Here is a 25033-nt window from a genome sequence, read left to right on the forward strand (position 1 = left end):
GAAGTTCAGACTCAGAGATTAAGTAACTCACATGAGGCAGGAAAAGAAGCGAGAGTCAGACCTCAGGCCCTTTCAAGCTGGGCCACTTGAGATCCTTTGAGGGTCAGGCCAATCACGTCCGCTTTCAATGCAACAGCACTGGGGCGGCTTCTGTGTGCCTGAGGGTGCCTCTGCATCAGACAAACTGCTGAAACAGAGCAGGCCTAAGAATGCTCTCTGTTCCACCTGTTCTATCTTTCCTTACGTGACTGTTGTCAGATACAGACGCTGCTGTAACAGAGACCCGAAATAGCTTACACTGAGGTGCATTTCTCTCTCCCATGAAATGCCACGTGAGCAGTGGGAGGTGGCACACCCGAAACGGCTTCTTGGGCTCCGACCCCCACACCTGTACCCCTGGAGTCCTGGAGGGGCGAGCACACGCCTTCGCTGTAACTACCGGGAAAGGGGCACTCATCTCCTGGGGCCACTCATCCCACGGGGCCCAAATGCAGCTGGGGCTGCGAGTCAGATCACCTGGCTTCGCCCACAGCAGGCCCCTTGGCAGTGATTTTGGCAAGTTGTGTGCCTTCTCTGAATCCCTCCCGCCCCCCAACTGGGATGTCAGCAGCCTAGACTCTGTGAGGGCCTAGGGGAGGCAGCAAGTTTGGTAGAGGTGTGCTTTGTTGTTTGACTTTTTAAAACCATGAGCCTGCTGGGTCAGGGTGAAACCACATTCCTGAAATTCCTCTGCTTTGTGTTTCCTCTCCTGGGAGAACTTCCTCAGTCCTGCCGCTCCCTGTTGGGCCGCTGTGACCAATCCCTTGTGCCCAGAGCCTGGGGGTGTGCGTAGGTCAGGGCCACCCGACCCGGATCTTTCTGAGTCCCATCACCTATGGCAGATGAAGGCCCGGGAACTGGCTCCTGGCCAAGTGGGCTGGGTGGAGCCCAGGAAGGAAACTGGCCAGCAGCCCCGGTGATGCCAGTCGGAGAGTTCTGCCCCGCCCTATGCCACAAACCACAGCAGGCGCACCTCACCCCCGCTGAGCCCGAATGGCGGTCTGCAGCCCATGTCAGTTACAGAAGAGCCTGCTCTTATCTGCCAGCCCCCAAGCTCCTGGAGGGAGGGAGGGAGGCAGGGAGGAAGGAAGGGAGGAAGGGAGAGAATCAGCATCTATTAAGTCACACAGACAACCAGCCAGCATTTACCCCTCACCCCGCCTGGAGGCAGGTGTCATTACTTCCTACTGATTGCTGAGGAGTGGGCGGTGCCCAGTGAGCAAACATCACCCTAGGCCTCCCCGGCACTTCCTGATTTCATGCCCACAATGGGGACCCAAAGGTGAGAGCACAGGGGCATGTGCCACCATTTATCTCTGGCAGAGCACCAAGCGGCCCCTGCCCTGTGAAACGAGTCGTTGTATCGATATTGTTTAAAGGCTCATATGTCTGAGGACTCATGGGAGGTGGAGTTAGAGCTCCCCACAAAGCTTTCCAGGGTCTCCGTGGAGATGACACAGCCAGTAGAACCCAGGCAGGTTTCCTGTTTGCACAGGGCTCCCTGCAGACCTGAGCAGGGGCACCCGGTGACCCCTGGGCGGTGCCGGGGCCGCGATCACGGCAATGTGTCTGGCAGATGCTGGTGGCACCTCGGCAGACATCCCCAGAGGAGACAACTCCCATGAGGTGCGGGCCTGGCTGCCACCGTCCTGGCGCGGTCCGGCTTCGTGCCTGTTGACGGAAAGTCCTCGGACAGGCGTGTCCCGGTTGGCTGATGAACCTGCTCGTGGATTTGGAAACTTGGCTCCAGCAGGCACGTGGACAGGGCCTTTTATTGCTTCCTGCGGGCGGCTCAGCAGCGCGGGCGGCCCGGCCAGGACAGCCTGTGCCGCCGAGGGAAGGGGGTCCTGGGGTCACGGGCCAGGCGGGAAGCCGGGAAGCTGCTGCCACGGGGGTCAGCCAGCCGCAGGCTGCGTCCTGGCAACGGGTCAGGAGGCCATCGAGAGGGACAGGAAAGGGCGCAGAGGCAGAAACTGCGCTTTGCTCTCGTTGCACAAAGGAAGGAGGTGACCCAAGGCTCCTTGTGACACCGGAAGAGGATGTTTGGGGAAGTGAGACCTCTCCCTGCAGATCCGCTCAGCTTCGAGGCCAACCGCAGGGGGCCCCGGAGCAGGCCACCGGGCTTTGCGGTTCTGGCTTTTTCCACACCCGCGTGGGTCACTGCTGGGTCAGGTGCCCCTCACAAGCACCCCCAAACCAGGCCCAGAGCTATGTGTGTTGTAGGGTCAGTCCTCTAAGAACCCCTTCAGACCTCCCCCTTCAGCTCCAGCTCCTCAGGGGGTGCCAGGGCCCGGCTTCCTGAGGCCGAGGCGCTCCCTGACTCAGGGATGAGTCCTGGGCACAGCGCTTTTCTCTGACCTCCCTTCCCCCCAGCCAAATGGAGAGCAGACAGATGGACAGACTAGAGTGCTCCTGCAGTCTGGACACTGTCCCCACTGGAGCTCCGAAATGTTAGTTCTCCTCGGTCCAGTAGAGCCTTGTCTGTTCCACAGCCCGTTCATCCTGCCACTCACTCGCTTACACCGCCACATGTGGGCACTGCCGAGTCACACACAGCGTCGGTGGCTGTTGAACGAGTCCCTGCTGTGTGCCGCATGGGTGTTAGCTGTTTCAGATAGAAGCACCCCTCCTGCCCCTCTCACAGGCCTGTTTTAGACTGAGTTTAAACCCCTGGCTCCAGGTCATAGCTCTGACTCGAGGTCAGACTCCAAAGCTGGCGTCTGCATGTGCTAACTGTCCTTCCAGACAGACAAGCGGCAGCCGTTCTGATCTCCACGAGGTTCCAAGCTCGCAGGCTCCGACACCCTTGTCGTTGTTCCTTTGGTACATTGAAAGTGTCCGGTCCGTCCCAGAAAACCCGACCGCCAAGAGAACATAGCAAAGCCTTCAGTGCTCCCAGCCCTGAGTTCCACAGACCTGGTTGCACTGTGGATACTGTAAACTGGGGGCACAGCGCCCTCGTGCGTCCAGAGCACAACACACATCTGAGTGTGAGATTGCTGACCCTCGGTCCAGTATCCTCACAAGTCTCTATCTAAAAAAAAATATGAAACAAACGGGGCCCCAGCATAGAAGATGGCCAGAGACCCCAGCCAGGAATCGGAGCCCGCCACTGTGGCCCCCACAGATGCGTCTGCAGGGTCAGCAGAAGCCGAGGTGCCCTTGCAAGGGCAGTGGCTTCAGGGGAGGTCCTGGCAGAAGGGCTCTGGGAGCAGAGGGGGAGACAGTGATCAATGAGGTGGGTAGTTACAGGTTAGTCTATGTACCTGCTCCCATCGCTCTGCTCCACCTCCTCTCTCCGCCCCCCACCCTCTCTCTCTCTCACACACACACATATCCCCTGCCTCCCATCCCCTCCCCCCATCAATGGCTAAAGGTAAACTTCCTTCTACTCATAATACTTCTGATACCAAATGTCTGGCGTTTTTCCCACATCAACCAATTCCCCAATCTCCAGGATCAACTGAGGTCTACAGTTCAACTCTGATGCCAACTACTGGAGTTAGCCCAGCCCCCAGGCCCCCCAGGCCAGGGGCTCAGTTCCACAAGACAGCCCCCACTTCAGCTGTCAATGTGACCCACCCTTTCTCCAGCTTGGCTACAAACAGAGCGTTCCCATGATCCCCCTCAAGTTTGATAACTTGTTACAGAACTCAGGAAAACCCTTTTGTTTACCTGTTTATTATCCTCCATAATATGCATATCAACCAAGCAGCGAAATGACGGGTCGCTATGATACCAGGGGGCCACATGCTCAATGACCACCAGAGGGCCAGACGCTCAATGCAGGAGTTGTCCATAGGTGGTCAGTGCGCTCCCATAGGGGAGCACCACTCAGCCAGAAGCCAGGCTCATGGCTGGTGAGTGCAGTGGTGGTGTCTGGAGCCTCTCCCGCCTCTGCTATAGGCAGGCAGTAAGGAGCAAGGGGTCCTGGACTGCAAGAGGGATGTCTGACTGCTGGCTTAGGCCAAATCCCTTAGGGAATTGGGCCTAAACCAGAAGATGGACATCCCTTAAGGGGTCCCGGACTGTGAGTGGGTATAGGCTAGGCTGAGGGACTCCACCCCTGCCCCCAGTGCATGAATGCCATGCACCAGGCCTCTAGTAAAGACTATAATCAAGGATATAATGGTTATAGGTTACTTGCAAGGGCACCTCGGCTTCTGCTGACCCTGCAGACGCATCTGTGGGGGCCACAGTGGCGGGCTCCGATTCCTGGCTGGGGTCTCTGGCCATCTTCTATGCTGGGGCCCCGTTTGTTTCATATTTTTTTAGATAGAGGCTTGTGAGGACTCTCAACCAAGGGTCAGCAATCTCACACTCAGATGTGTGTTGTGCTCTGGACACACGAGGGCGCTGTGCCCCCAGTTTACAGTATCCACAGTGCAACCAGGTCTGTGGAACTCAGGGCTGGGAGCACTGAAGGCTTTGCTATGTGTTCTCGGCTGATCCCGGGAAGAGGTACATAGGATGAGGTCCAGGAGGCAGGAGGCTCGGTCCCCATGGGTTTAGGGTGTGTCCCTGTGAAACCAGACAGCCAGGGGCTCCAAGCTTCCTGTCGCTACTCGAGCCAATCCAGCAGAGGTAGGAGGAATCATATATGAGCGTTTATTCCAATCCTGCAGGCAGCAGGAGGGCAGCAGGTCATCCACAAACATCTGCCCTGCACCCCATAAGGCAGCTGCTTACATGGGGGTCCAAGGCAAAGATTACCCAGGGAAGTGACAAAAGGGATACGAATGGATATAATGGTTACAGGTTACAGGCAAGGGGGACAATGTGGGTTGAGGGTTTGCAAAGGGCAGGGCCATCTGGGATCCATTGCTTCCTTTCCACTGCAAAGGTGGACATCTTTCCGGACAAGAGGCAGCTCCCTGATGGGGAGAGTGGGCTGCATTCCCAGGGGAGCTCCCAGGTCCCTCGTGCAACTCCCAGACAGGTCCGAGTGTGCCTTCTTTAGTCAGAACAAAACAATCTGCTAAATGGTTAACAGAGCAGGATTCATATTTCTTACAGTTATAGCTGGTCCCCAACACCCTATTTCTGCCCTAACCACTGTGCATGTCAGGCCGCTTCACAGCCCCTCGTCTTTGCCCCCAAAATGAAGCTGGCCCTGCCTAAACTGGTTTGGCTCAGTGGGTAGAGTATCGGCCTGTGGACTGAAAGGTCCCAGGTTCGATTCCGGTCAAGGGCATGTACCTTGGTTTCGGGCACATCCCCAGTGGGGGGTGTGCAAGAGGCAGCTGATCGATGTATCTCTCTCATCGACGTTTCTAACTCTCTATCCCTCTCTCTTTCTCTCTGTAAAAAATCAATAAAATATATATTTAAAAAAAAAAAATGAAGCTGGCCCTTAGCGCACATGCTCGAGAATCATGTCTTCTGACCCGCAGACAACTTCCCTTTCCTGTTCATGTTCCCGAGCCACTGAAACACCAGGAGGACCACTCTTCCAAAGCGTCATAGCTGTGTTTCTGTTGACAAATATTTAATCCAAAAGGTATTTGCCAAGATGTCCTTGTGTGTGCCAGGATTAGCAGGGTCAAGGCTGTTCCCCAAACAGCTGGACAGTGGCTGTTCCTCAAATGCCAGTGTGCAGGAGAGAGGGAAATACGGACCAAGGTCATCCCTAAGAGGACAGGCTTCCCCAACCACACTTTAGAGTCCAGGAACATTCAGCGAGGGCAGAGGGTAAGAAATGAGGAGAGTCAAAACTGGTTTGGCTCAGTGGATAGAGAGCATCAGTCTGCGGACTGAAAGGTCCCAGGTACAATTCCGGTCCAGGGCATGTACCTTAGTTTCGGGCACATCCCCAGTTAGGGGGTGTGCAAGAGGCAGCTGATCAATGATTCCTATTGTTGTTTCTAACTCTCTATCCCTCTCTTGCTCTCTGTAAAAAATCAATATATATATATATATATATATATATATATATATATATATATATATATATATATATATTTTTTTTTTTTTTTTTTAAAGAAAGAAATGAGGAGAAACGATACTCAGGCATCTTCTCCCAAGCTGGGGGCTGACACCACTTCCTCAGTAGCTGCAGGGGAATTCCCATTTTGTAGTTGCTTTTTCAGGAGGTTTTTTTGGTTTTGTTTTGATTTGTTATTACAGAGGTCACAGTGGAAAGCATTCAATCTCAAAAAGAGATTAAATGACCCAATTTAACTGGTTAACAAAGAGCCAAATAGTTGTTAGCAGTCACCAACATCACAGCTAGCATTTACTGAGCATTTACTATGTTCCAGGCCCTAGGCTGGGCACTGTAGTTGCATTTTCTCCTTTAATCCCCATAAAAATATCCAATGAGGTGGAGCTATTTATTATTTCCCCTTTTAATGATGAGGAACTCATCCTCTCAAGGTCACGCTCAGGTGGCTGACTCCCAAGCCAGCTCTTCACTCTCCCTGGCTACCTGCTATCTGAGGTGTGCATGCCTGCCGCAGAGCAGACAGTTCCCGAGCCCCAGCAGGCGGCTGAGGACCACTGGCAATGGCCGTGACTGTCCTGTGTGCCTGCTAGACACCCGGGATTGGGATACACAAAGCCACAGCCCCTGCCCTCGATGAAACCAGGGCTGGCAGGACCCAGCCAAATAAACAATGGTCCACCCTGGAAAGGCACACAGGCGGGTCAGGCTCTGGACCAGGACCAAACCCAGGTGTGAGGAGAAGGCCCTGCTCCTGGGGGGCGGAGGGAAGGAGCTCAGGCCAGGCTGTTCAGATACAGCCAGGAAGTCCAGGTGAGAAGCAGCAGGGTCTGGACGCCTGGTGCAGACACTGAGGGGGGGTGGGGGATTTCCCCAATTCTCCAATGAGGAGGGCTTGCTAATTAAGGGCCCAAGCACCCCATTGTTATTCTTTTCTTTCTTTTTTTTTTTTTTTTTTTTAATATATTTTATTGATCTTTCACAGAGAGGAAGGGAGAGAGACAGTTAAAAACATGGATGAGAGAGAAACATCGACCAGCTGCCTCCTGCATACCCCTCACTGGGGATGTGCCCACAACCAATGTATTGTACATGCCCTTGACAGGGATCGAATCCTTTAGTCGGTAGGCTGACGCTCTATCCACTGAGCCAAAGCAGTTTTGGCCCGTTGTTATTCTTGAGCAGCTCCATTCCATCCTCACTTCCTCTGTTGATTGGATAAGAATTTCATCAGTTATTTATGCAGCCATGCAGTCATGGGATACATATTTATTGAGTGCCTACTCTGTGCCCTGGGGATCTAGAGCAGCGGTGGACATTCCTGCTCTCCCAGAGCTCACCTTCCAGCCGGGCACAATGAACAAGTCACTAAATGAACATACGTGGTGAGTTCCCGATGTGAGGACTGCTGTGACAGAAACAGGCGGACCTGTTCACGGAGTGAAAGGCCTCTTAGAAAGAGTGGTCAAGGAGGCACTCCAAGAGCGACAACTGAGTGGAGATCTGGATGGGCATGAGGTGGCCACACCCCTACTGAGGGAACAGCATTTTGGGCGTGGGGAATAGGCGGTGCAAAGACAGACCCTGAGGGGAGGTGCTTCAGACTGGGGGTTCGCAGACCTGAAACCCCACAACCTAGGGATCCCAGCTGCCTGTCACTACTTGAGCCAATTCAGCAGAGACAGGGTTGAATCCTATATGAATGTTTACTCCAATCCTGCAGGCAGCAGGTCATCCACAAAGATCTGCTTGGGGGTGGAGGGGAAGATCCTATAAGCCAGCTGCTTATATTGAGTATAAGATTAAATGGGGAAGTAGGCAAAAGGATTAAGAATGGGTATGCAAGATAGGTATTACGGTGCAGAAATGGACAATGGGGTTGGGGTGGGACTCCATTGTTTGGGCAACAAGGTTGTTAATCTTTCCATGATAATAGGCATAGCTCTTCAATAAGAATGGAAGGCATTCCAAGGTAGACTCCCAGATCCAAGGCTGACTCCCAGGTCCTGGTGGCGAACAACTCCCAGCCAGGTTAGAATGTGCTTTCTTTAACCAGAACAAAACAATCCCGGCTAACAGAGCATGAGTAATATTTCTTATAATTATAGCTAGGTCCCAATATTCTATCTCTGCCTCCAAAAGAGAGACTTGTCCTGCTCTGATGCAGGAGACCAAGCCCGGGCACTGTTTTGTGACGCAGTGTAATAGGGTACCTGTTGTGATTTTATCCACCAGCACTAAGTGGTAGAGCAATAAACAACAAATAATAATTTTTTATGCTCTTACAAACAAATTATTCCAACTATGAAACTTACAAAAGGCATGTTAATAGAAAATATAGAATCTAGAGCCAGAAGAGATGTCAGATTGTCTAACCCAACTCCTCCTTTTACTATAGATGAAAAAACAGGCCCAAAAGGTGAGGCGAAAGCCCAGGGCCACACGGCTGGACAGTGGTGGAACGGGGTTGGGACTCCAACTCTGAAATCACGGACATGTTTTTCCCTTCACAGGTCTAGGAGGCACTATTCGTCACTGGATGGAGTATTTGTTTTGAAAATGATACATCTGATTTTCCTGCTCTGAAATTTATCCCACGTAGCATTCCATCTAGCTTGACGCTGCTCACAACCCCTTGACCTGACTGTGAAAGCCGTGGGTATGACATCCGGGCCTCCAGAACAAATAGCTTGTTCCTGTACTCAAGTTCCGACCAGGGAACCTGGGGACCTGGGCTGCTTAGAAGGAGCTGAGTTGGAGACAGTGGAGTATGGTAGCGACCATACTTAGGTAAAAACTGCTGTTTGAGCTTTAACCCTGCTATTCTGGCTTCTGCACACACTTACTTAAACAATAGGGCAGTTGCCTCAGCTTCCAGACTGAGACCTGGAAACTCACAAAGGTAACTTTCCTGAGCCTGTGGACCAGAACCACAGGAGACTGATTCCCACTGACTCAGTAGCTCCAGGAGTTGAAACTGCAGATAACCTTTAGAGATTAACTTTGCTCAGTTCTGCTTCTGTACTATCTGCTTTCGCAAGATAGGTCCACATTCCTATCTGGGACATGGCTGGGAACATGCAGCTGGGACATGGCTGGGAACAACCTTGCGGGCTGTTCCCAGCATTTAGAATTTAGCACAAAGGAAAAATTTTGTGGTTTAGACCTTTAAAAGGACTGCCTACCCCTGGAACAGTGCGGTTGTGAGTGTGGACTCCACCTGCGTGTGGTGCTCTTGCAGTCGTCCTGGCCAGTTCAATAAATCCTTGCCTGCCTTTTTCTAATCAATTAGCAGCCTCCGGTGGTCTTATTTTTGACTCCAGGGTTCGACCCCACAACAACAGGAAGTGAAGACTCTGACTCACACACCTGTGGCCCACCTTTGCTCACATGACTGGCCCCAGCTGCTGGGTGACATGACTTCACCTTGTAGAATAACAGCCTCCAGGGCCAGAGCCAGAACTGCCAGCTGACACGTTCCAGCATGGCACAGGGGCAGCATACATGACGACTAAGGTAGGATTTTGAGGCCAAAAGATTAGAACTCACTCTGAGGACGTATGACAAAGCTCACAAGTATAAAGGATGAGGTCAGGTGGTATGAGCTCAGACCACCCCAGAACACCAGGTGGAGGAGGCACCCCTGAATGGAAAGGACCTTGTTGGGAGGAGCAAAGGAAATGGTATTTACGTGGGTTTGAGGAGAGTCAGTAGAGCAAGGCATTTGCGAAAGCATTGACCCCCAAGCCTGATGACTTAACAGGTCCCCACATGGTTTGGATGAGTTCGAATTCGCGCATAGAATACCATCGGAGAGAGGCTAGGCCTAGTGTATAGGTCCTCAACTTTGCGCCCTGTTCCTTATCCCTGGCACCTTGCTGCGTTTTGGTGCGGACAGGGAAGTGGACAGAAAAGGGAAACTTGTGTGGAAAATGCAGCATTTCCTCTCGGAGGCCAGAGACCCCGATCCAAAGGTCCTCCAGGAAGGCGCCCGGGTCTGCGCGCCTGTGTGTATGTGAGGGGCGGAGAGTGTCCTGTCCCAGAGGACGGCTTTAGGCAAGTTGCTTCATTTTTTTGAGCCCGGGGTTCTCGAGTGTCAAACAAAACAACTTCCCACCTGGGATCCTTTCCCAATCTTTACAGATAGGCGGGCGGGGCTTGGGGAAGACTGACAGGCCAAGCCCGCCGGTTGCTGGGCGACCAGGGACCCGCCCCCTCCTCCCTCGGCTCCTATTGGCTCCTCTCGAAAGGGGCGTGGCCTGTCCCGTGATGGGCGTGGCCCCGCCAGGGTTGACACGGGCCTGGAGGGCGCGGGCCGCACTGTCGCCGGAGTCGCCGCCATGGCCGGGCCTGCCCGCGGGTCCGCGCGCGCGCTGCTCTTCGCCCTGCTGGCGCCGGCGCTGGCGGCCCTGCTGGCGCTGCTGGTGGCACCGGCGCGGGGCCGAGGCGGCCGGGGCCACGGGGACTGGGACGCCGCCGGGCGGCTGCCGCCGCTGCCGCCCCGCGAGGACGCGGCGCGCGTGGCCCGCTTCGTGACGCACGTCTGCGACTGGGGCGCGATGGCCACCGTCTCCGCGCAGGAGCCCGTGCGCGGCTGGGCCTTCGCCGACGTCCTGTCGCTCAGCGACGGGCCCCCGGGCGCGGGCAGCGGCGTGCCCTACTTCTACCTGAGCCCCATGCAGCAGCTGGTGGGCAACCTGCAGGTGAGCGCGGGCCCCGGGCCGCGGGCCGGGCTTTCCACCGTCACCTGCACCCGCCGGGGAGGGGCCGGCCCGGGCACCCACCCCTGACTGGGCTCCACAGGGAGAGCTCCACAGGGCGCTGAGGCTGTTGGGAAGTTAAGCGCGTCTGTCCTAAGGGTTTCTCTTGCTTACCCTGCCTTCGGGATTCAGAACCTTTTCTTCTTCACCGAGAAGCTGGCGTCCAGCATGTGGATGGGTACAGGGTTGTAGCAATCTGTAGGCCTCCTGCGCACATAGCTGCCTCGGCAGGAGGCAGAACTGATGGGAAATCCATCCCTTCTCTCCCTTTTAGGGGCAAGGCCGGGTTTACAACTAGGGGGGACCCCAGCCCTCCCAAGAGAGGTGTCAGACATGCAGCTGGGGATGCTAGAGCCACACAGAGTCTCCCATTGAAGCTTGATTTGCGGAGGGCTTTTTGACAAAGATCCCAGATTTGAGGTGAACTGGGAAAAGACAATGAAGTTGGTAAAGATAAGATGAAAGAAAGTGATATTTGATTAAGCACCCACTATGCACCAGGGGGACCACCACTTTCCAATCCTTATCTCTTTTTAAAAAAATATATATTTTATTGATTTTTTACAGAGAGGAAGAGAGAGGGATAGAGAGTTAGAAACATCGAGGAGAGAGAATCATTGGTCAGCTGCCTCCCGCATTCCCCCCCCCCCCCCCACTGGGGACGCTCCCACAACCATGACACATGCCATTGACCGGAATTGAACCTGGGACCTTCCAGTCCGCAGGCTGACGCTCTATCCACTGAGCTAAACCAGTTCCGGAAAGTCCTTATCTCTTGATAGCTTCTTGAGGAGGTGTTACTGTTTTTATTTTGAGGCTTAGGTGGTTAGGTAACTTTCCCAAAGCCAGTGGCCAGACAGGAATTCCACCCCAGGTCCATCCCCTTTGCAACACAGGCTCATGAATTGAGTATGTCTACCAACCAGTTTTCCTTCGCCCACACAAGGTTCTGTTTTGCTTTTAAAATAAAATTGAATTAGTTCCATCATTTAAAAATTTAGATTTCAGTTAAAAGTCTAAACTTGTAACTTCTTGAAAAATTGGAAGATGAGATGACAGTGGGAGCCGCACTGTCTGAGCAAAAACAAGCAGCTGCCTCCTTAGCCCAGGCACCCCCACCCCCGCCCCGCCCTTCGCCATCTTAGTCCCAGCCCTCTCTGCTCCCCGAGCGTGTGCTCAAAGCAGGCTCATTCCACTCCGTCATGGGGCTCAACCTGGGCTGCAAATGCAGTCACCTGGGAGGACTTTTAAACACGATGTCAAGGTATTTTTTTTTAAATCCTCACCCGAGGTTATTTTCCCATTGATTTGTAGAGAGAGTGGGAGAGGGAGAGAGAAACATTGATGTGAGAGAGACACACATCTTGATGGGGGCTCAAGATGGAGCCTGCAACCCAGATACGTGCCCTTGATCAGAGCCCTTGATCAGAATCAAACCTAGGTCCCTTCAGTCTGCGAGCCAACGCTCTACAAGGCATTTTATTAAAATACATTTCACTAAAAAACAGCCCCCTCCCGTCCCGATGCTTCTGATGGGGGCGGTGTTGAGAACCACTGCTGTACATGGTGTGTTCAAACTTGGGAGGAAGACAGGCTCAGAGGGCGGGGGCTCAGCCAGGCCTGGCTGGTCTGGAAGAGACAGACCCGGCCCAGGATTGCAGGTTTCCACGGTGGAGCGAAAAAGCAAGGCCGCGTCAGAGTTAGTCTGATTCGGGTCCCACCATTAACCAGCCAGGGTTGGTTTACCGTTTCTTCCTGTCCTCCTGCTCTGACCTCTGTCTGCTCCTGTCCACCCTGCCCACCAGGCTGACATGGCCACTTGGGATTGCCTTCTGTTCGGAAACCTTCACATCTGAAGCTTACAATCCACCCGGGTGTTTGTTTAAAATGCATGTCCCTGCCCTGGCCAGGGCAGCTCAATTGGTTGGAGCGTCATCCTGTACACCATTTCCCATTGGGGCACGTACCTAGGTTTCTGGTACGTTAGGGCTCATACAAGATGTTTCTCTCTCCATCTCTTCCTCTCTAAAATCAATAAACAGGCCCTAGCTGGTTTGGCTCAGTGGATAGAGCGTCGGCCTGCAGACGGAAGGGTCCCAGGTTTGATCCTGGTCAAAGCCATGTACCTTGGTTGCGGGTGCATCCCCAGTGGGAGGTGTGCAGGAGTTAGATCGATGTTTCTAACTCTCTATCCCCTCTCTCCCTCTTTAAAAAAGCAATAAAATGTATTTTAAAACCAATAGACATATCCTCGGGGAAGGATTTAAAAAAAAAAAAATGAACCACTATGAAATGAAATGCATGAGCCCAGAAATCAGCATTCTAAAAATCCCCACCCGATGCCAGCCTACAAAAGACCACCATGACCGTGACTCCTGAGCTGGCCTTGAACCGTCCTCTCCCACCCGCTCCCCTCAGAAAGCCACTCCTTCCTCACTGCTCTCAGCCACCTCGTACACATTTCCAGCTCTGTCTCTTTGCAGACTCAGGTCCCTGGTTTTGAATACCTTACAAAGCTGCTGAGTCACCCCAGGCCCTGCTCACGGCTCCTTACACTGAACTTGAAAACCGTTTAACTGTACCGTCATTTGGCAATTAGTTACGTGCTGCCTTATGAAGTCTTCTGTATCTTTGTTTTGCAGTATTTAAGTTTTGTTTATGTCTGACTTTTCAGCCAGACTGTAAACTCACAGGAGGGGAGACTGTGTCCCAGTCCCCGCCCTCTCTTTCTCTGCCTTTCCTGGGTGCCTTGTCTGAGAAAGTATGGACGCAAATGTTTGGCTAAATGGTTTCAAGGAGATCTCCTCTGACTGACTGCTTTGATGGGTCACCATGACATGGCAGAATTTGCTGCCCAAGACCCTTTGCCTTCAGAGAGCTCAGCCGTCTGAAACGCAGCGTCTGAACGTGGCTGTGCCTGTCAGCAGTGCCTTTGGGGAAGCTGATTCTAATCAGAAAGAACTAGGAATATTGCTTGCCTCAGCTTCCGAGTCCAAGCGTTCTCTTGCTGTCAGAGCAAGAACGAACTTCTGTTTTGAAATCCCGTGACTGCGTCTGCCAGCACGAGATCACCAAGAAGCATGACTCAGCCTCTTTCCTGCTGCAGCTGTGGAAGTGCTGGTTGAGCAACATGCTTTTATGCACTAGCTTCACGTTAGCCTCTGCCCTCTGAGACCTGTTGACGGTATAGAGCAGCCTTGTGCTTGGGTGGTACTGTGATAATAACTTCCCTGGGGAATATGGGACAAGTTAAGAGTTTAAGAAGTGTTAAAATAATTCTGAGTCAGTTTTTTTTAACCCTCACCTGAGGATATTTTTCCACTGATTTTTAGAGAGAGAGGGAAAGACAGAAATACTGATGTGAGAGATACACATTGGTTGGTTGCCTCTTGCACTTGCCCCAACCAGGGCCAGGGCCAGGGAGGAGCCTGCAACCCAGGTACGTGCCCTCGACCGGAATTGAACCTGGGACCCTTCAGGCTCTCTGTCCACTGAGCCAAACTGGCTAGGGCTCTGAGTCAGTTGAATTTAAAATGTGAGTGCCCTTCCCCCCTTTTGGAGAGAGGGTCAAGATTATTCTTGCCCTAACTGGTTTGGCTCAGTGGATAGAGCATCGGCCTGCGGACTGAAGGGTCCTGGGTTCGATTCCGGTCAAGAGCATGTACCTTGGTTTTGGGCACATCCCCAGTAGGAGGTGTGCAGGAGTCAGCTGATCCATGTTTCTCTCTCATCGATGTTTCTAGCTCTCTGTAAAAAATCAATAAAATATACTAAAAAAGAGATTCTTCTCTATTCCAATAGACATTGTCGGGGTGAGAGATGGTGTTTCACAGCCCATTGTTTTGTGGAGGAACAGTGGTCGAGCCCCGAGGATGGTGTGTGTGCACCATATGAGACTGAGTGCCTCTCCAGACACACACCGTGTTTCACCAGAGGGTCTTCTTTCTCTCTCCAGGAGAATCCCTACGCTACACTCACCTTGTCTTTGGCGCAGACTAACTTCTGCCGGAAAAATGGATTTGACCCCCAAAGCCCGCTCTGTGCTCACACCATCCTGGCAGGCACTGTCACCAAGGTATGTAGTTGCTGCGGGAACAGCCTGGCCTTAGGAGAGCGTCATCTTGTTAACAACGAAGGAGGGACAGCTGGAGAGTGAAGTGAAGCTGGCTTGTGGTTGAGACGCAGAGTTAGAATATGTACTCACGTATGACGTCATTTCACAAGCAGCCAAAGACTTCATCCGTTGCTTTCACACAGGTGTTCAATCAGACACTCAGGAGCAGACGGAAGCATTTCTTGAGGTCAGACAGATATAATAGTTGGGAAGTAAGGAATGTCTCAGCCCAAGCTCACTCTCCTGCGTGCTGTACACTGGACGTCTCCACCCAGTGACGGTGGCTTACAGCAGAGAGCGTCCTGCGTAGGTTAGAAGGGAAGAACCCGTTACTGAGTCCCGGCTACATGCTGACAGTTAGCGGTGGGTGCTGGAGGGAGGCGGTTCAGTAACACCGCGGGAAGCACAGAGGGACGGTGTCACAAGCACTGACTGATGGCCCAGCCAGCAGATGGCTTCCGGACCTTGCTGACCGGATTTCTCGGCCCGGTTCTATTTATGGTCCTAAAGTTCCGTGTGGAGGCGTCTCTGTGTCTGCGTGCCCGTCACAGGCAGGAGGAAGGGGCAGGGCAGCAAGTGCCCCTGACCCCCTGTGTCTCCTAAAGACTCACCTCTGCGTACCTGCAGCCCGTGTTTCCCACGGATTTATCCTGGGCGAGTGAGCTAATGGAATGTGTCATAGGCCACAGGCACACTTCATGCTAGTGCCTTGCGCCAGCCCTCTACCGGCTTAAAATGACCGTTAGCAATGAAAACGGGCCTGCACTGGTCTCATGTCCACACCCATTCTCATCTCCATGTGAGCTCTTCATTGCTGTCTGCATTACCCAAGCTTCCTTTATGCTTTCTTGTTTCCTTATGTTTATGGTCAGGATGTACAGTGGACCCTAAAGGTCTCATCACACACACACACACACACACACACACACACACCAAAAAAAAGAAAAGGAAAAGAAAAAAAGAAGCAGAGAAGAGAAAAGCATTTTTGTAAGTATGTGTGGCAATGGATGCTAACCAAACTCACTGTGGTAATCATTTCACAATCTATACAGGGGCGGCCAAAGTCACTTTACAGTCATGAGTACTCGAAGCACAGTTTATTCTTGTCTTAATTTTGAACTAGAGGCCCGGTGCACAGATTCATGCACTGGTGGGGTCTCACGGCCTGGCCTTAGGGGATTGGGTTGAAACCAGCTCTCTGACATCCCCCCCTGGGGCCCCTGATTGTGAAAAGGCACAGGCCAGGCCGAGGGACCACATGGTGCATGATCGGGGCCAGAGAAGGTCCATGGGAAGGCTCTAGGGTAGGGGTGTCGAACTCAATCAGAGAAGGGGCCAAAATCTAAAATCCAGCCTAAATCGCGGGCCGAATGGTTTACTGAACAGTCATAAACTGACAATGTCATAAACTGACAGCGGAGTGCAGTGATGACAGTGCGGTGTGGGCCACATTGCAAGGCCTGGCAGGCTGGATTTGGCCCGCGGGCCTTGTGTTTGACACATGTGCTCTAGGGCATGTCCAGCCAATCTCACCCCTTCCTGATCTGCTGGACCTTAGCAGCAAGCTAACCTACCAGTCGGTGCATCTGCCCCCTGGTGGTCAGGTCACATCATAGCAAGCAGTTGAGCAGCCTTAGCATATTATTAACATACTACGCTTTGATTGGTTGAATAGCCGACCGGACTACCGTACACTTAGCATATTAGGCTTTTATTAAATAGGATTATATCTTAATTGAAAAAAAACAAAACCCACAGTACATAAAAGGGAGAGATCAACCAAAGGACTTATGTGCACACATATGCACATATGAGTCTAACCAGTGGTCAAGGACAATTGGGGGGTGGGGGCATGAGTTGGGGGATTGGAATGGGGGGTTGAGGACAAATATGTGATACCTTAATCAATAAAGAAATTAATTAAAAAACAAACAGTACAAAAGTCAGGATCTGTAACTAAACACTTAGGATGTGTGGAATGCTGGAATCACATTGTTAACAGACGAGAAGACTGTCCCGGCTGTGAGCATGGTCATTTCACTGTCTTTCAGGTGAATGAGACCGAGATGGACATCGCAAAGCAGTCGCTGTTCATTCGGCACCCCGAGATGAAAGACTGGCCTGCCAGCCACGACTGGTTCTTCGCCAAGCTGAACATCACCAACATCTGGGTCCTGGACTACTTCGGCGGGCCCAAACTCGTGACGCCTGAGCAGTACTACAATGTCACATTTCAGTAGGTGTGTGTTCACCCCTCGTGCCCCTTATTTCGAAGCCCTCGCCCGGGGTCCTATGCCAGGGGTGGCTCCTTTGGCAGCCTGGTAGGCTCTGTGGCCACACTCACACTAGTATTTTTGTAATGCATCACATACATAGGATTACAAAGAAAACGACTATATTGAAGTCCGTTCATAAAAATATGTCTTGTAATTGTGGTACAGTGATATGTTGGCACGTTCAGTAACATGTTACGGCACCTGCAGGACCTCTGATGTGACAGGAGAGCGTCTGTGTTTCTGTGGGTGACAGGCACAGGGGCACTGTCACCAGGTGGCTTGCTGCCTACATTCCTCATCGAAGGAGATGAGAAACTGCAGTCAGAGCCGAATGGAAAGGAGAGCTTTTCCTTCCACCCCCGTTCCCGGGCTCCCTGAGCTCCGCCTACAGGCCAGGCCCGCCTGAGGCTGAGCTGTGGGCTCTGGGAGAGCCAGTTCTGACCCGGGATCACCTTTTCTTATGAGACTCAGACTGAGGTGCCTCCGGACTGAGTGACCCACCCATGTCTGAGCACATGGCCCCATGCCCAGCAGCCCTCAGGCCTGCGGGTGCCTGTGGGCCATGTGGGTCCCCCTGCCAGCCAGTGGGCACCAGCGGGGAGGAGGCTGAGAGCACAGGCCATGGGAGAGAAGGAGGGAGGAGAGCAGGACCTGAGGAGGTGTGGTCAGGGGTCGAATGAAGGAAGACAAGGGACCGATCTTTTCCCAGGTACACGGCATCCCTGCCATCAGCATGGCCTCACGGGCAGTGATGCAACCACAGTCACAACAGCACCCAGTGTGTGCTGAGCTGCTCTTGCCTGCTGGGTGCAGTCTGGGTTGTTTATATGTATCAGCTCATTGCTCTCACCGTGACCTGTGAGTGTGACCTATGGATTAGGTAACTCGGTCCCTCATCTGTGAGATGGGGAGCAGCACTGCCTTCCTACCTCGATGCCATGCTGACCCTTGGGTCGCCCCCTGGTGGCCGGCCAGCTCCTGCTCCTGTGTCACTCCTGATGCAGGTTCTCCTTGCGATGATGACATGACGGGCTGCTGTTGGCAGCTGCGAGGGTGGGGATACGAAGCTGGTAGGTGTAGCTCACGTTCGGGCTTCTGCTCACAGCTCTATGTGTCCTATCTTATTCCACGTAAGCCAGGTCCACGTCGGACTGTTACATCTCACCACGATTGTGCATTTCTTCGCAGCAGCGCTCAGCTTTTATTTTTAACCCTTTAAAATCTTAAACACAGCCGAGGACGATGCATGGCACAGAGCAGGCAGCTTGTAAATGCTGGCGACTTGCCAGCCTGGCCATCTGAGACACAGATTCTCAGCTGCTTGTTTGAAACGGGTCCACGTGCCTGGGGGAGAAGGGGCATAGGCAGGTTTGGGGCTGGTAACACCACCTCGCTTTATAGGGACACAGAGGCCCATTAGGGTGTGCCACCGGGCAACACGGCACCCAGGAGGATGGTCAGTCAGTGACAGGCCCGCTCTTCAAGGTTAAAGGGGATGGTCACAGGACACAAGGATCTCTGCAGTACAGTTACATACATTAAAGTCTAGCGACTGGCTGACCAGCCAGTAGCTATGATGCACACTGACCACCAGGGGGCAAACACTTAATGCAGGAGCTGCCGAGCTGCGGTGACTTGGCAGCTGCGGTTCTTGTGTGATGTACCCAGAACCAGAGAGGAGGGAGCCCGATTCCAGAATGTGTCACCCGAGAACCACCCTCTCGCAATCCGGGACCCCTTGGGGGATGTTGGAGAGCCAGTTTGGGCCCGATCCCCGCAGGCCAGGCCAAGGGACCCCACCTGTGCACGAATCTGTGCACCTGGCCTCTAGTCTTTGTATGTGTAACACACCCAGGGGCAATGCTCACTTTAATAAAAAATTCGGATGTTTTTTCTAAGTCTTCATGCTGAGTGAGACACACCCAAGGTTCCCACTCCACTGCACAGGCGAGTGGCCTTCCTGCAGCTGAGAGATAAGATGGGGAGACCAGACATGCCAGGGTGTGGCCCTTCTGAGGCAGGACGCGGGGCCTGGGAGGGCCCTGCCCCCATGCCGCCCACTCGGATTGCCACCAGTGCTGTCCTCTAGTCTGGGGAGTAGACAGTGATAACCGTAGGGGCTGCACATTCTTAGGGACCCTCCCAGGGGCCTGCAGGAGCTTCTGCCCCATGGCGTCTGCCCAGATCAGACTTGGAGGATGTGACTTCTCCAAACACCAAGAAGCCGCCTGCACCCTAGACTCTGCTGCTCTCAGAGGCGTCTTTTGAGGTGGCTCAGCCAGACGCCCTGGTGGGGCCACGAGGGGCCTCATGGAGGTCGGTCTGCCTCACTGGGCTGCTGGGTCAGATGCCACAGGCACATCTGACAGGTCTGATGTTGACAGAGGTACTTGCTGACGCCCTCGACGAGCAGTTCCCATAGGATCCCAGTTGCCTCCGCACAGGGTTGAGTCTGAGCACCAGGCCTCATACCAGGCATCATACCTAGCAGGACAGGTAAGGGGAGGTCAAGGATTACCAACCTGCCCGGTCTCCCATGCCGGAAGGTGGAGTTCCGGATAACCGTGGTCCTGGCTGCAGCAGGAAAAGGGTCCCAGCTGGACTCGGCACCATCAGGCATGGCTGGTTAGCGCTCCTCGGCCCTCATGTTCAGGACCCTCTGTCCTCAACTGTGCCTGTCTTTTAAACCTTCAGACATTCTGAGCGGAGCCACTCAGCCTGAAGGGCGCTGGGTCCGTGCATGGGGCACATCAGCCTTGCACAAGAGGGTGATAGCTGGCGTGAAGATTCCTAGGCTCCTGGACACCGAACTCCGGAGTCTCAGGCGCTGCTTACCACACTGGAGTGGCGGAAGTTAGCTCAGAGCCTTAAACTGTTGGAAGTTTCTCTAGTCTTTCCCTAGAATGAATGAACTTGTAAGATGTCATCTCACTTAATGAAATAATCCTTCATCCTCTCTCCTTCTGGCTAGGTGAAGCGGAATCTGGCAAATTGAACCACCTGGTGAAGTTCCTAGGATTTTTCCCATGAATCCAAGGGCTTCGGGTTTCTCTGGAGAATGTCCCGGAGATCAGCCTGGTTATAGCAGCACGTAGATATGCTACTGAATTTCTTGGAAAACGGAGGTTGCTAAATTTGAGACATTTAAATTTATGGTTTTACTTATATACATGGTTTCAGAAGACGAGACGAGATCCCCTTGGAGGCGTGCCAGGAATCACTGTGGAGCCCTCGGTGGCTCAGAGAAAGGAGCAGGTGTGCGTCTTTATGTTCGAAGACAACAAATGAACTTACCCGAAACCCAGCCACAGCCTCTGGGGAAGAAAAAGGATGAAAAAAAGAGAAATGATTTACATTACACTTGGGAAAGTGGGTTTCTTATTCAGAGTATCAATAATTAAAAGCATTATTTTAATGACATGAGTTGGATTCATTTTCTTTCTTTATATATATATATAATTGATTTCAGAGAGGAAGTAGAGGGAGAGAGAGAGAGAGAGAGAGAGAGAAACATCAGTGATGAGAGAGAATCGTTGATCGGCTGCCTCTTGCACACCCCCCACTGGGGCATGTGCCCTGACGGGGAATCAAACTGTGACCTGGTTCATAGGTTGACGATCAACCACTGAGCCACACCAGCTGGGCTGGATTCATTTTCTTAAGATGCTCCTGTTCCTCACTCTCACTGGCCACTGTCGACCCTCCGTGTCTTTATTTGAGCGTGCTATTGAGTCAAACACTGCTCCAGCGATGCAAGGGGATCCTTAGACCCTTTCCCTTTGGTGCACAGCCCTGGTGTCCTAGAATTGGGGGCGGGGCGGAATGCAGCCTTGGTCAAGGCCTGCCCCCAGGGCCTCGGTGCAGACACGTGCTTGTGGTGGAATTAGTTTGAGGCACCTATCTAGTTTCCCCCTCTACCCACTTAGTGGGAGTTCTGTCTTCACCACTTGATGCCATGTAAAAACATACTCGTTATCACAGGAAAGACAACCGCTGGGTCACAGCAGGGGGTACAGGTTGAATGGACAGAATATGTCCCAGGGATTGACCACCAGGGGGCACTGCAGACCACTCTTTGGGTAGCTGGCGGTTGCTTTCACCGCTGAGCTGAGGGAGACCCTGGGTGGTGAGGGAGACACGGGCAAAGGCAGCTCCACAGGGACAGGAGGCGACACCTGGTCTCACGTTCCCTCCCTCCATGCCTGTGCTCCGGGTCTCCCTGCACCCCACGTCCTATAGAAGAGGGACAGAGCCCTGGCCTCAACCCGCGAGGGCATGGGTGTCTGGGACGGGACAGCCTTTGGCCCAAAGGGCAAGGCAGGTTCTGATCATGAAAAGAGAAAATAAAAAGTAGAAAGCGGGAGTGGCCGAAGTGCCTTGTGCTGCTAACAGCCAGTGACAATGGCTTATTCATCCCAGTTCCGTGTGTGTGTGTGTGTGGGGGGGGGGGGGGGGGGGAGGGAGGGAGGGAGGGAGGGAGAAACTCCCTGCGAGAGGAGCAGGCCCAGGCCCAAAGCACAGACACCCTGACCACCTCGCTCCTGTCACGCTTCCCTCCGCGATACCCAGACGGAGACCCAGTGGCGGAGGAGGGGCGCTGTCTCAGCTTTGCACTGAGCATAGGAACCGCATTTCTTTAGGGAAATTCCAAACCATCACTTCAGAGCCAGGTGCTCTGAGAAGACAGTTCTAACTTAAGTCCTGTCAGGAATGAAGGGACAAATAAACCAACCAGCAAAACGTCACCTTTTTCTTAGTTCTCCCTTAGTATTTATTGTAAGAGATGTGAAAAATATGGAAAACTTTAAAAGTTTAGAACATGACCACCTCACCAGCCAGCATAGCTGCTATCATTTAAAAAATACATATTTTATTGACTTTTTACAGAGAGGAATGGAGAGGGATAGAGAGCTAGAAACATCGATGAGAGAGAAACATCGACCAGCTGCCTCCTGCACACCTCCTACTGGGAATGTGCCCACAACCAAGGTACATGCCCTTGACCGGAATAGAACCTGGGACCTTTCAGTCCGCAGACCGACGCTCTATCCACTGAGCCAAACTGGTTCTGGCTGCTATCATTTTTATGTGTTTTTTTTGTTTTGTTTTTTTCCAATCTTTACTTCCAAGAAATGTTTAAATATAACATTGAATAATAAGATCACTGATCGTGTATCTCACTTCTTTCACTTAGTCATAAGCTTATGATACTGAAACCCGTAAGGATGGCTTGGTGGCTGCAGAATACGCCATCAGGTCAACAATGGCCTATATTAGCCCCTAGTGCTAGTGACAGACGCTCTGGTCAAAGCCCTTTGATTCACTGACCTCACATCTTCCCGCCCTGGTCCTCTTCCCGTTTGGTTTTACTCGCAGTCAGCAATCTTAGAGCGAAGAGGCGGGATCCTTCCCAGCCCGGAGGGCGCCATTCCTGAGTGGTCACTGTGTCTGGGGGTGGGTGCCCTCCCTGGCGCGGCCCGGGTCCCGGGTCCTCCCCTGCAGCTCAGGGTTCAGCTCATTCCCGTCAGAACCGCAGGGACCGGGGGGATCAGAGGAGCTCCGCCAATGGAGGGACATGGCAGGCCCAGCTCAGTGCTGTCACCACGCCCCAGCATGGGCACATATAAGCCACTTCCGGTTTTTCCCTGTTGAAGAGACAGGACGTTTTATACATCCACCGTATTCCACACCCGTGTTCATTTCCTCAGAGAGAGTCCCAGCCATGGGAAAAAGCAGTTGGTACACGTTGCAAACTGCTCCTGAGAATTTCTACCACTTAGTCCTACAAGCAGGTGTGAGAGTGCCCAGGTCCGATAGGTAAGAGTGGCATGGCTTTAGGTCACTGGTGACTTTGGCATCGAAAAACCCGCAAAGCCCGGCCCACGTGGCTCAGCTGGTGGGGCGTCAGCCCATGCACCAAAGGGGTTGCTGGTTCAGTTCCCAGTTGGGGCACATGCCTCGAGGCAGCCAATCGATGTTTCTCTCTCACATCAATGTTTCTCTCTCCCTCTCTCTTCCTCTCTCTCTAAAAATCAATTTTAAAACTATTTTAAAAATAGATAACAATAAAAACCCAGTGAATACTAGTTGATTTACTTTCCTTTGCTTCAAATAGCAATTGGTAACCCATAGGTTGAGTTTTCTCAAAAATGTATACACATAGACCGTTCATCCCCATCTGCTGACAAATATTTTGTGGTTTCCAGTTTGGGGCTGTTACAAACTGGAAACCACCAGTTTGAGCTGCTGTGACTCTTTTTTAAAAATATATTTTTACTAGAGGCCTGATTCACAGATTCGGCCCGATCCCCACAGGTTAGGCTGAGGGATCCCACCGGTGCACGAATCTGTGCACAGGTCCTCTAGGGTGCATATAAGGTCTTTGGTTAATCTCTTCCTGCTCTCCCCCTTCCCCTTTTCCCTCTGAGATTCATCAGTCTGTTCCATGTTTCCATGCCTGTGCATTGAGCATCTGCCCCTGGTGGTCAATGTGCATCATAGCTACCGGTCAAATGGTCACTTAGGCTTTTATATACACTGAGTGGCCAGATTATTACGATTTCTGAACACATAACAATCTGGCCCATTGCATTAATTCATGCATGGGTGGCGTCCGGCCAGCCTGGCCAGGGGGAAGGGACATGGGCCATTGGCTGGCCTGCCTGCTGGTTGTACTCCTGGTAGAGGGGACAATTTGCATATTAGCCTTTTATTATATAGGATATACACTGAGTGGCCAGATTATTATGTGTTCAGAGATCATCATAATCTGGCCACTTAGTGTATATAGATTGATTTTAGAGAGAAAGGGAGAGGAAGAGAGAGATAGAAACATCAATGATGAGAGAGAATCATTCATCAGCTGCTTCTTGTACACCTCCTACTTGGGATCGAGCCTGCAACCTCGGCATATGCCCTTGACCAGAATCGAACCCAGGACCTTTCAGTCCGCAGGCCTACCCTCTATCCACTGAGCCACACTGGCCAAGGCTGCTGTGACTATATATGGACATATATTTCTTTTTGTTTTGGGTAGATAGGAGTGGGTAGCTGGATCATAGGGAGAATGTGTTTAACTTTTTAAGAACCCGCCAAACTGTTCTCCAAGACGGCTGTGCCATTTTACACTCCCACCAGCATGTATGAAAGCTCCAGATTCAGGCCAAGTTCAGAACTGCAAGCTCAGACCTACTCCATCAGAGTTCTTTATAGATAAGGACACCGAAGCCCAGAGACATTGAGTGACTTACCCAAAGCCACATAGCACGCAGGCAGCAGAGACGGTGTGAACGGGCAGGTGGTCTGTCTCCCCATTCGGCCTGACTGAAGCAGAGCCATCGCCTCACCCACCATCACTAGGGAGCCGGCGTGCTCCTCCATGCATCCGACCAACGTCACCAATCAAGGTAGGAATTAGATGAAAATGAGACCAAAATTGGAGGTGTGGGGGGAGGAAAATGAAACAATGGCACCATGAGGGGAAGAGCAGAACTCAGGCAGGCAGGCAGGCAGCAGGCAGACACACACCCCAAACCCTCAAACCTCCAGAGCTTCCTGCCTGTGAGCGAGGGGGTGTGAGCCTCCCTGCTGGCAGGTGCTGCCTCTCAGAGGCCTCGTCCTCCACTTCCTGAGCGGGCCGCCCCGGAGCCGGCTCCCGTTCCCTTTGTCTGCGCGTCCTGCCCGGACGGACGGACGGACAGCATGAAGTGGGCGGCGCTCGTGACCGTGGCCATCCTGCAGGCCCAGCTCCCAGGGGCAGGTAAGGCTGACACCGCGGGGGCCAGGCCTTTGAGAACGCCTGTGGCTGTGTGTGTGGGGGGACCCCAGGGGCTGGGAGGACCCGGCGTCTCCTCCACACCCTGTCCTTCCGAAAACAACGGGCAGCGGAGTGTGTGTGTGTGTG

At 52.8% G+C, this 25033-nt stretch overlaps 2 protein-coding genes across 3 annotated transcripts in view; both read left to right on the top strand.

The window, feature by feature from the left end:
- Positions 1–10260: 10260 nt before the first annotated feature.
- Positions 10261–20548, top strand: CREG1 (cellular repressor of E1A stimulated genes 1). Of its 2 annotated transcripts, none has more exons than XM_084867181.1 (4): positions 10261–10683; positions 14696–14815; positions 16906–17090; positions 20102–20548. In XM_084867181.1, the coding sequence occupies exons 1-4, from the start codon at positions 10321–10323 to the stop codon at positions 20103–20105; spliced, it is 672 nt and encodes a 223-aa protein (XP_084723307.1). In that variant the 5' UTR covers positions 10261–10320; the 3' UTR covers positions 20106–20548. The 2 variants fall into 2 exon arrangements, with proteins under 2 accessions (XP_084723307.1, XP_084723306.1); XM_084867180.1 differs by having other exon boundaries at positions 10263–10683; positions 16906–17094.
- A 4128-nt stretch (positions 20549–24676) lies between these two features.
- The window catches only part of CD247 (CD247 molecule), a 66672-nt gene continuing 66315 nt past the window's right edge, over positions 24677–25033 (top strand). Inside the window, exon 1 of the mRNA XM_084867195.1 lies at positions 24677–24889. Coding sequence (XP_084723321.1) covers positions 24832–24889 — 58 coding nt within the window. The 5' untranslated portion in view covers positions 24677–24831. The remainder of the gene's footprint in view (positions 24890–25033) is intronic.

Source organism: Pipistrellus hanaki (genome assembly GCF_964339955.1).
Source record: "Pipistrellus hanaki genome assembly, chromosome: 18".
Taxonomy (NCBI): domain Eukaryota; kingdom Metazoa; phylum Chordata; class Mammalia; order Chiroptera; family Vespertilionidae; genus Pipistrellus; species Pipistrellus hanaki.

What these genes read in the sequence shown, in the direction of transcription:
- CREG1 (XM_084867181.1), top strand. Translation starts at nt 10,321, where the DNA reads ATGGCCGGGCCTGCCCGCGGGTCCGCGCGCGCGCTGCTCTTCGCCCTG. An exon ending in AGCTGGTGGGCAACCTGCAG is followed by an intron (nt 10,684 to 14,695) that starts GTGAGCGCGGGC and finishes TTCTCTCTCCAG; the next exon opens with GAGAATCCCTACGCTACACT. An exon ending in TGGCAGGCACTGTCACCAAG is followed by an intron (nt 14,816 to 16,905) that starts GTATGTAGTTGC and finishes ACTGTCTTTCAG; the next exon opens with GTGAATGAGACCGAGATGGA.